The sequence below is a fragment of the Bos indicus genome, chromosome 15 (genome assembly GCF_029378745.1).
Source record: "Bos indicus isolate NIAB-ARS_2022 breed Sahiwal x Tharparkar chromosome 15, NIAB-ARS_B.indTharparkar_mat_pri_1.0, whole genome shotgun sequence".
Classification (NCBI taxonomy): Eukaryota; Metazoa; Chordata; class Mammalia; order Artiodactyla; family Bovidae; genus Bos; species Bos indicus.
Window position 1 is genome coordinate 51,100,802 of NC_091774.1, and position 11,875 is coordinate 51,112,676.

General features: G+C 42.8%; 1 protein-coding gene across 1 annotated transcript; it reads left to right on the plus strand.

Annotated features, from left to right (window-relative positions):
• The first annotated feature begins 9,820 nt into the window (after positions 1-9,820).
• LOC109569436 (olfactory receptor 52M1) lies at positions 9,821-10,774 on the plus strand. The gene has a single exon (XM_019974788.2). It carries the CDS (start codon positions 9,821-9,823, stop codon positions 10,772-10,774), a length of 954 nt encoding a protein of 317 aa, XP_019830347.2.
• The last annotated feature ends 1,101 nt before the right edge of the window (positions 10,775-11,875 follow it).

Below are 11,875 nucleotides of genomic sequence, written 5' to 3' on the forward strand. Positions count from 1 at the left end.
GCTGACTTACTATTTGACAGCACCAGCTGTGAACAGCTAACACTGGGTAACTCAGAGCTCTGTCCCATTTTGTAGCTGTCTAGGGTCCATCTAGTCAAGGCTATGGTTTTTCCAGTGGTCATGTATGGATGCGAGAGTTGGACTGTGAAGAAAGCTGAGTGCCAAAGAATTGATGCTTTTGAACTGTGGTGTTGGAGAAGACTCTTGAGAGTCCCTTGGACTGCAAGGATATCCAACCAGTCCATTCTGAAGGAAATCAGCCCTGGGATTTCTTTGGAAGGAATGATGCTAAAGCTGAAACTCCAGTACTTTGGCCACCTCATGCAAAGAGATGACTCATTGGAAAAGACTCTGATGCTGGGAGGGATTGGGGGCAGGAGGAGAAGGGGACAACAGAGGATGAGATGGCTGGATGGCATCACTGACTCAATGGACGTGAGTCTGAGTTAACTCCGGGAGTTGGTGATGGACAGGGAGGCCTGGCGTGCTGAGATTCATGGGGTTGCAAAGAGTCGGACACGACTGAGAAACAACTGAACTGAACTGAGCGTGTATTTTTGGAGAAGGCAATGGCACCCCACTCCAGTACTCCTGCCTGGAAAATCCCATGGACAGAGGAGCCTGGAAAACTGCAGTCCATGGGGTCGCTGAGGGTCAGACACAACTGAGCGACTTCGCTTTCACTTTTCACTTTCATGCATTGGAGAAGGAAATGGCAACCCACTCCAGTGTTATTGCCTGGAGAATCCCAGGGATGGGGGAGCCTGGTGGGCTGCCATCTATGGGGTCGCACAGAGTCGGACACGACTGAAGCAACATAGCAGCAGCAGGGTGTATTTTGAAGAGTTGGGAATTTTAGTTATGTACCCATGAAAAGAAATAAACTAATGTTCTCTTCAAACATTGCTTTTCCTCAGTGCTCCTTAGGATCTGGAGAACAATGGCCCCCTAATGTCTAACTTGTAATACCTTCTACTAGAACTGTTTTGTTTTGTGAAAGGGGATAAAAATGGAGTGAAGTTCCTTATGTATAAACTTTTATGATGTATCAAAGGGAGACCTCAGAAAATGTAACATGCCCAGAATTATGATACAAAAGAAATTCCCTCCAATAAGCAAATATTAAAGTTGTATCCAATTTTCAGGAATTTAAGTGATGAACCAATTGAACAAAAGATGTTCCTACAGCACTGCCATGGCTTCCCAGGTGGCTCAGTGGTAAAGAATCCACCTGCAATGCAAGAGATGTGGGTTCAATCCCTGGGTGGGAAAGATCCCCTGGAAAAGGAAATGGCAACCCACTCCAGTATTTCTTGCCTAGAAAATCCAATGGACAGAGGAGCCTGGTGGGCTATAGTCTATTGTGTCGTAGAAGAGCTGGACAAGACTTAGCAAACATGGAGGGCAGAATGGGAAAAAGCAGGGCCTGGGGAACTTGATAGCAACTGAGACACCCCCACCAGCTTTGGTGGGAGCTGGAGGAGGAGGAAACCACTTGTGGGAAAAAAGGACAGTCTTTCCCTCCTGTACCTGACAGGGTACCCACTGGCCAGGGAGCCACTCTTGTTCAGACAGAACAGTTCCTGCTGAGACAGATTGCCACCGTAAGAATAAATGCCCAAGATCAGGCAGCAAGATTTGTGTGGATATGCTTTATTACCAACACCCTCACCCCCAACACTTTGTTTTTACTCTCGTTTTTCACATCAGACTTGTTCAACTAGAAAAATATGCCAAGTTATTGAATGACCTTAAAGTATAGAAAACTTCTTCTCCATCTCTGCGACCCACAACTCAAGTTGGGCTGATGTTCAAAGTGTACTAACTACCCTGTTGACCAAAGAAGAGAGGAGGATGGTGCTAGAAAAAGCCTAGAAGAGGCAGATACACTGCATGTTGCTGCCTGGGAATGAAATTCCCACCACAGATCCAGTGTAAGACATAAATGACCTAGATTCTATGTCCTAGAAGAGAAAGCTTTAACTAAGAATTAAAGAGAGGGAATCTTGGTGGGGCTCTGAAAAGAAGTGCCAAAGAAGTTTTCATAAGGTGGAAGGAGTGTGTCCAAAGCCACCAGAAAATCCCTCAGATTTGAGAGAATATTGCAGGACTTCCCAGGTGGCACAGCAGTTAAGAATTCACTTGCCAATGCAGGAGATGCAAGAAACATGGGTTTGATCCCTGAGTGGGGAAGATCCCCTGGAGGAGGAAATGGCAGCTCACTCCAGTACTCCTGCCTGGACAATCCCATGAACAGAGGAGCCTGGGGGCGGTGAGGCAGGGGGTTGGCTACAGTCCATGGGGTTGCAAAGAGTCAGATATGACTGAGGACACACAAGGCATACTGCAATATGCAGGTCTAGGTCAAGATAATCTGAGAAATTTCAAATTAGTTCACCAGATCCTTTGTGGCTCAGAGGAACTCCAGACATACAGGAAAAGTTGAAGAGACAAGTTGTTTTTGATTTCCAAATCTTTTTTTAAAAGACAACCCACAGAATGGGAGAAATTTGCAAACAATGCAACTAACAAAGGATTAGTCTCCAAAATTTACAAACAGCTCATGAAGTTTAATATCAATAAAACAACCCAATCAGAAAATGAGAAGATGATCTAAATAGATATTTCTCTAAAGAAAACATACAGACAGCCAACCAGAACATGGAAAGGTATTTAACATCGCTAATCATTAGAGAAATGCAAATCAAAACTACAGTGAATAAACAACAGCACTGCTAATGTTGCAAGGAGGGAAATGCAGGGGCTAGGGAACTTGCTAGCAACTGACCCACCCCTACCAACTCAGGTGGGAGCTGAAGGAGGAAAAACCACTGGAGCAAAAAAAGAACGGTCTCTTCCTCTGTACCTGACAGGGAACCCACTTTGGCCAGGGAGCCACTCTTATGCAAGCAGAACAATTTCCACTGATGCAGATTCCCACACCAGTTAGAATGGTCCTCATTAAGAATGGTCCTCATTAAAAAGTCTACAAACAATCCTGGAGAGGGTGTGAAGAAAAGGGAACCCTCCTACACTGTTGATGGGAATATAACTTTGTACAGTCACTATGGAGAACAGTATGGAGGTGCCTTTAAAAAAAAATAGAGCTACCATATGATCCAGAAATCACACTCCCAAGGCATATATCCAGAGAAAAACACAGTTCAAAAGGATACATATACCACAATGTTCATTGCAGCACTGTTTACCATAGCCAACCCATGGAAGCATCTTAATTGTCCATCGACAGAGGAATGGATATTGATGTGATACGTGTACAAAATGGGTTATTACTCAGCCATTAAAAAGAATGAAATAATTTCATTTGCAGCAACATGGATGGACCTGGAGATTACTGTATTAAGTGAAATCAGAAAGATAAAATATTATATTGCCTATATATGGAATCTGAAAAAGTGATACAAACGAATTTACAGGGTAGGACTCACATACTTAGAGAATGAACTTATGGTTACCAGGGGAGAAACACTGGGGGGGAAGGAATAGATTGAAAGTTTGAGATTGATATGTATATACTACTGTATTTAAAGTAGATTACAAATAAAGACCTACTGTGTAGCACAGGGAATGCTCCTCAATATTCTTTAATGTCCTAAAGTGCAAGAGAATCTGAAAAATATATATACATATAACTGAATCACTTTGCTGTACATCTGAAACTAACAGTTAATCAACTAGGTTCCAATATAAAATACAAATTAAAAAAGATATTTAGTGACTAACAATGTTTTCCTTTGTTTTGTAGAGTCCAGTCTGCTATTAGTATCTCATCCTTGGCCCACAATGCCCTGTCCTAGACAGTGTGAGAATGAGCACAGATAATGTTTGCTTCCAAAGCTGATTACAAATCTGATTTAATATATTTAAGATATAGACTATGGAGAAAGTTAATCTCTAATGCTCTTCTGCACCTCTTCATCATTTGAGAAAGATTGTCTTGAGTTGGTCTATAAAATCTATTATAGGGAGAAACCTTACTTTAAGCTTTAATATGACTTAATTCAAATGCATTGGCTTAGTGAATAGTTATTTCTAAACACCATGTGGAAATCATGTACAACATAGTTCACCTATTTTTTTTTCAATTCACAAATTACTTGGTTTATTATACACAATTAGCACACAACAAATTAGTTAAAGTGGAGAAAATAGAAAAGGAGGGCAAAGAACCACTCCCAGGAGAAGTCCAGGAAGGAGGCATCTTAGCATGAACATTGTCTCTGGCCCAACAAGAGGTCTCCCAACAGGTGTGAGTGGGCATTGCCTTCTGCTCCCATACAGCACTCAGCAGTGTGGGATCAGGTTCCCCAGCAAAGAGCCTTCAAGTCATAGATCACCTATTAAACTCCAAAGGCAGGGCTCAACTGGACAGGGGATTCCTGAACCAAAGTTTCAAAAGCTAGATATGAACCTGTATGGAATGAAATTTCTCCCTTTACTGGGTTGAGTGTATAACCTGTGCACAGGTTTGGAAGACATACTATATATCAAAGCAACTACAAACATTTTTATATTGAAAGTCAAGTTTAAGGAGAAGGTGAGGAGCAAGTTTCTAGAAGTCTCTAGCTTTTCCTCAGGTTCCAGAGAAGTAGAATCCTCTAAAGAGTGAAAATTAGGTTCTTTCTGTGTTGATTCTACTTGAATGCCCCTGCCATCATCATATTGGCTCCCAATCTAAAGGAGGCAGTTAAGGATGTCTCTCCCAGGTTTAAACCTCCCAGGGTAAAACAAAAAGAAACAGTGATGGTAAAAACAATGCTATTTAAGTACCTGGTGTAATTGTTTCCTTACTAGCCCCTTTATATACAGTATCTCAATTATAACAATTGATACTTTATAGTACTACCAGTTCAGTTCAGTTCAGTCACTCAGTTGTGTCTGACTCTTTGCGACCCCATGAATCTCAGCACGCCAGGCCTCCCTGTCCATCACCAACTCCCGGAGTTCACTCAGACTCACGTCCATCGAGTCAGTGATGCCATCCAGCCATCTCATCCTCTGTCATCCCCTTCTCCTCCTGCCCCCAGTCCCTCCAGCATCAGTCTTTTCCAATGAGTCATCTCTTTGCATGAGGTGGCCAAAGTACTGGAGTTTCAGCTTTAGCATCATTCCTTCCAAAGAAATCCCAGGGCTGATCTCCTTCAGAATGGACTGGTTGGATCTCCTTGCAGTCCAAGGGACTCTCAAGTGTCTTCTCCAACACCACAGTTCAAAAGCATCAATTCTTCAGCACTCAGCTTTCTTTGCAGGCCAACTCTCATAGGTATTATTCCCACTTTAGGCTCAAGGAAGTGAAGCAACATGTTCAAGTTTATACAGTGGGTATGTCACCAAGCTGGCTTGCAAATTCAAACCACTGGAGCTTCAAAGGCCAGATTTTGTAACATGTCATAAAGCATGATACCCCACAACCTATGAGAAGCCCATGAGGACAAAGCAAGAGATAAGCCAAACTGAGAAATCATGTTTTCTTCTTCCTAAGAAACAGGATTTTAGGTTGGGAAGTCTAGGTTCAGAAAGATGTAAAGGCCATGCACGGCTCCATTCAAGCCCCCGGGGTCCTTCCCTCATACTGTAAAAAGAGTGAGGGGTGAAGGCTGCAGTACCTCATCTGTAGGTAATAGCCATTTGTCTGTCTTGAGGTTAATTCAGGACTCTACCACCACTTCAAGGGCTGGAAGGATGCCAAACTTCCTTAGAGAGTGACAGGCAGACTGAGTTCTAATCCCAAGAAGATTCTTATCCCTCCTCCAGAAAGGCTTTTCTGATTTCTAAGTGGTGTCCTTAGACGAGCTGTGGATTCCAGGGAGGCCCTACAAGTGCTACCACAAGTAGCACTTGAACCCTAGAGATCATGACTCAATTCAGAAGTCTGTCCTCCGTAGGCTTAAGATCTCTCTGGACCCCTGATATGTGGTGTAGATAGCTCTGTGTCTAAATATAGAAATCTGTCTATCCTTCTGGGACAAAGCCTGCTATTTTCCTTCTCCACTGACACAGTGGGAAGGTTACAAGTGGAATTCCCTTGACCCCTGATCAGAATGCTTGTAAGTGCCAGGCCTCAGAGGCACTTGCAGAGCCCCAGGCTCTTGCTGACACTACCTATCCCAGGTAAGATCCAAGGAAAATCTAGGAAAGGAGTAAAAAGGATCAGTAAGCATTCCCAGCCTTTAAGGAAGAACAGGCTTGGGAGCCTTGGGCATCCAACTTTAGATCATGCTCCTGTATAAGTCTCCAAGACCCAGAGAGAAGGAATTCTCATGAAAGGGGACTTAGAAAGGATAGAGTCCACAGAGTTATGTGCACAGAGACTGAAGAGGACTCTAGTTTACTAGCCAGTACAAGACCCTGCAAAGTACCTCCAGCTGCTTTAAAAAGGCACAATATATTTTATTCTCCTTTAACATAGCCAGGCACTATGCTAGTGTAAGGATTACAACAGAGAATGAGAATAGACATGCTCCCTTCTCTCACAGAACTGATATTCTGTCCAGGGAAACAGGCAAGTAAGCAGGCAATCTGGAATACTGTGTGTGCAGCACAAAGACAGGCCTCTTAGGCTGATACCTAAGTGTGCTGTGTATAAGTATTAGCCAGGAGATGAAGATGAGTATGCTATTCTAAAACCAGGACAGAACAATCAGTAATTATTAGAAGTGAAAGAACATGACACATTTGGAGATAGAAAAATTCAGCCATGTAGAAAGGTAGTGAGCAGGATGAGAATGCTAAGTGTTGTGGTTTGTGTTCACAGTATTTGGATGTAGCTCAGGTGGGAGCTGTCCAGCTGTGATCTCTTATACTCACAGCCCCACTAAACGGGAGCTGCAGTAGCCATCTGTGGTATTTAAGGACTAAGGGCTGCCCTTCAGACTAAAGAAACATAAGTGGAGTGTTAGGGTCTTAGGGTCAGGATAAAGATCAGCAAAGTTAACCCCAAGGCTCAGCCCATCTCCATCCAGCAGGTGAAACATATCCCACCCCTGCCCTTGCCCAGGCACCAGTACCCTTTTCAGTTTCATGGTATTTCTGGAGATTAATAGGAGAAGAAAGAGATGAAATGGAGGTGGAACCTCTGTCAGGAAAACAGCTCTATGTTGTCAGGTATGAGGAAGGAAAGAGATAAATCAAATCCAGGGCTTGAGTCCAATTCATAGGACTAAGGATATTTGGCTTGATCTAAGGAGGTCTGGGATATAGAAGAGCCCTGCCTACTTTTGAGAGAAAACAAGTTCTTATGCCCATAATTCACTGTATAGATTTAGTCTCTTATGTAATTTGATCTGTGAGATCCTCCTACAACACTTCTTTTCTGCCCAAACCTACAAAGGAACAGTGGTGTGACTCCCAGGGTGTGACTCAGTAGTGATAGGACTCATAATATCAGAAGTGGGAGACAGACTCTGAGATAGCTTCCCCACTAACAGAGGAGGAAGTTAATCACCGTAAGGAAGACAAACGTCAGAACAGAAGACAAGTTTACTTGGTGAGTATCACTCATTTTTCCATTTAAAGACTCTCCCTTTTCTAGAAGGAAGCAATATTTCTTAACATGATTATACTTTATTTGCAACATGCAGTTATGAAAGCCAGTAAATTAGGAGGTATGGGTGAAGGAGACAAGTCTACTTTATTGTAAATCTAGAAATCGTGGTCAAGATAACTTAGCCCTTGACGACCATGAGATTATAGCTCTTTTGCCTTTGGAGCTAGTTCCGTGAAGCTGTCCAATTTCAGACATGTCCTAATGAGGAAGCAGGCAGCTTTGAGATGACCCTGGTGAAGACTGTACACTACTGGGGTCTGGTCTGATATATCCAAAAAACAAGAGGCACAGTCAAGGGAGCAAGTGAAGAGACCATCTACAGAGGCCTGAAAAGGGATAAGAGGACTGACAAGGGATGGTGGAGACCCAAGACTAACCACAGGGAGCAGCATCACTCCACTTAGGCCAACCAGGTTAAGGTAAGATGCAGTTGTCAGAACACAAGTACGGGGGAAGGGGTCACTTTTCAGGAGCTGTGGCCTTTGGTAGAAAGTCACAGCACTGTCAAACGTGCCTGGCAGGAAGGGAGATGGGGAGTAAGTTCTTATCTCTAGTCTCATCTTATCTCCTGCCTCACATTGGTGGAGACCACTTAGAAACCAGAGTAGAAAACCACTTAGAGTAGAAACGACTTAGAAAAGCAGTAGTGCATAAATGTCAGCTTCTGGGAACACAGAACAGAATCTGAGGGGACAGATGGAGAACAATCAGCACAATGAAGAAGAAACCAAGACAGGTTCCCTCCAGCCTGGCTTCTAGCCTCGCCCTACCTCCTCACCTCAGTCACAGGCTGGTTCCTGTACACTCTTTTCCTTCCCAGCCCCACTGACCCAGCCTTTTCATCTTTTTCCTTCTACTCTCAACATTTTCTCTATCCTCATTCATAGTCATATCTAGGAGAACCTTGAGATGAGAGAAAGCCCAGCTCACGCAGAGGAATTCTGTGGGATAAAGTCACTACAACCGGCTTACATGAGTTGTCACCTTCCCAGCACTTCGGCTACCTAGGGAGAGAAATTCCAATGTTCTTTGAAGTTTATTGAATGCATCTTTGGTTTTACATATTAGTCATAACTGTCCAATAGTTTAGTCTTACTATACCTCAAACACTGCCTTCTCCTTTAATCTTTATGACTTCTCTAGGACATACTACTTAAATTTCCTGTAGAATGAGGTCAACTATATTTAATGAATGGGATAAAGAAATTTACTTCCAGTTCCTATTGCCAAGATCTGAAGTCAGGTGTGGAAAATTCCAAAGCCCAGACTGTTGACTGCTCTGCTATATTCATCCCAACAAGGGTCAAGATACAGAAGACAAACTTTGTTATGTGCTTCTTCCCTTGGCATTCCTCTAGTATACATAGGAACATTCTGGTATGACACATTAGACCCTGAAAGTATATAAAACTATTTTCATGTCTTCTTTCTAAATATATATCTCCCCCTTGGCCCATTATTATGGACTCTGAGTAAGGGCATTTCTTTGGCCCAGTGTTCATATAGGTTTCATGCTACCCTGCCCTGAATGCTATCTTTCTCTTTCCTGGGGAGAACCCTCTCCATTTCTGGAATCTTCTCCTAATTCAGCCTCCAAGAAAGTCATAGAGTCCTTGCAGGGATCTACCTTTGGGCAGACACACAAACTGAGGTCCACTCAGCTCTCATCTATGAGAAATCACTCTGTTCCACCCTTTGGAAAGTCTTCACCTTCCCACATCTACCTTGATTTGGCCTGCAGATTAAATACTTCAGCTCATTCAATAGCCAACACTGGCCCCAAGATTAAATTTTGATTTAGAATAGACTCTAGAGAGTCCCAGGGGGCTGTCACTTTATCTTTCATCATCAATATATCTCTTATCAGTGGAGCCTTCACTCTTAATCTTGCCAATACAATTTTGAGAAATACTTCAGAGAAGACCTACAGAGTTACATAACTAAACAGTCACCTGTCTGCCTTAATTTTTATTGATGCCAGAACAGTACTCCTTGAGTCATACTGCATAAATATACTCTTACATTCCATTTAAATATGTATTTTGTCTTGTGTTTGGTAAACTCATGGACATAACACAGTAATAACCTGCTGTGACATTATTCTGCAACTTCAAAGAAATTTTATAGAATCTTTTATGGTCAGTGAGCCTATTCATTATTATAGGACCTAAGAATATTCTTTCCTTATTTCTGGGGGAAAAAAGCTCTATCATATTTTGGGACAAAAGTGAGAAAGTGCATTTGTAACTAGCCATGCTCACTTTTCATAATGTCTGCTTAGCACCCAGTTCCTTCCAGCTGACTGGAATTCCAGGACTGGAGTCCCTGCATATCTGGCTCTCCATCCCCTTCAGCTCCATGTACCTGGTAGCTGTGGTGGGGAATGCCACCATTCTGGCTGTGGTAAGGGTGGAGCATAGCCTGCACCAGCCCATGTACTTCTTTCTGTGCATGTTGGCTATCATTGACCTGGTTCTGTCTACTTCCACTATGCCCAAACTGCTGGGGATATTCTGGTTTGGGGCTGGTGATATTGGGTTGGATGCCTGCTTGGCTCAGATGTTCCTCATTCACTGCTTTGCCACAGTGGAGTCAGGCATCTTCCTTGCCATGGCTTTTGACCGCTATGTAGCCATCTGCAACCCACTCCATCATACCACAGTGCTCACTCATACCATGGTGGGACGTTTGGGGATGGCTGCCCTCTGCCGGGGTGTCCTCTACATTGGACCCCTGCCTCTGATGATCCGTCTACGGCTGCCTCTTTACAAAACCCGTGTTATCTCCCACTCCTATTGTGAGCACATGGCTGTGGTCACCTTGACATGTGGTGACAGCAGGATCAACAATATCTATGGATTGAGCATTGGCTTTCTGGTCCTGATCCTGGACTCAATGGCCATTACTGCCTCCTATGTGATGATTTTCAGAACCGTGATAGGGCTGTCTACTCCTGAGGCCAGGCTGAAAACCCTGGGGACGTGTGGTTCCCACATCTGTGCTATCCTGATCTTTTATGTTCCCATTGCTGTTTCCTCCCTCATTCACCAATTTGGTCACCAGGTGCCCCCTCCAATCCACACCTTGCTGGCCAACTTCTACCTCCTTATTCCTCCAATCCTCAATCCTATTGTCTATGCAGTCCGCACCAAGCAGATCCGGGAAAGACTTCTCCAAATTCTCAAGACAGAAACTAAGATCAAATGACTGATACTGCTCTTAAATAGGCTCATGGAGAAAGCACTTAAATATGGTGGGCAGTTTCCCATTTGGAAACTCCAGAAAGTCTGAGATGTTGGGTCCTGTGTTCTCTGGGTTTTGTAATTCCAAAGGATTGCTAAAAAAAGAAAGTATAGACTTGTGGTTGCCAAGGGGGAAAGCATGGGAGAGGAATGGAGTAGGAGTTTGGGATTAGTACATGCAAATTATTATGTATAGAAAGATGAACAAGGTCCTACTGCATAGCTTAGGGAACTATATTCAATATTCTCTGATAAACCATAAGGAAAAGTATAAGAATGTGTATACATATGTATAGCTGAATCACTTTTGTACAGAATTTAACACTGTAAATCAAGTATATGTCAATAAATTTTTAAAAGATTGTATAGCTCTCAATTCTCAAGTATAGGTGTTTTTTCTAGTTATGAAAGGATATTTAAGCTAGAGAGATGGAAAAACAATGACATCAGTAACATGAGTAGCAGTTAGTGTTTATTCAGCACTTAATTCTTACAAATACCCAGATATTTTATGAAGTAGGTTGTATTGTTCACATTTTAAACACAGAGCAGACTACTTGCTTTATGAACTATACAGAGCTTGACCTGCCTAGATCAAAATGTCCTGTTTGGAGTTTATAATATATTGTGGTGTTACACAATATTACTTACTGGCTTTAACACTTAAATCCTAAAAACTGGGTCATTTTATCAAAGTGGGCTTAGCTGCAATGAAAGCATTTTCTGATCTAAGCCTTTAACAAATGAGATGCTGTTAAAAGTTGTATTAAAAACAAGAAGCATTCTACAAAAAGACTGACTTGTAGGTCTGTTAGGTATGAGGAATACCACTCATAAAAGAATGGCCTAGAAAAGAAAAATCAGCTCAGAGCAGGGCAATGAGTCTAGAAGATCATGTCTCAGCATTGCCTTCATATCTTCCCCAAGGCTGCTCACCGTGGGGCCTGAAGCATGTGAGGACTCCATGGAAAGGAAATCCTTGCCCTTACCACAGAAACTCTCATTAACCCTGATCCATCTGTAGGATCCCTGATCAAAATATGCTGTTTAGACAGATCACAAAATA

Excerpts from the sequence above, each read along its gene's own strand:
- LOC109569436 (XM_019974788.2), top strand. The coding sequence starts at position 9,821 with ATGCTCACTTTTCATAATGTCTGCTTAGCACCCAGTTCCTTCCAGCTG.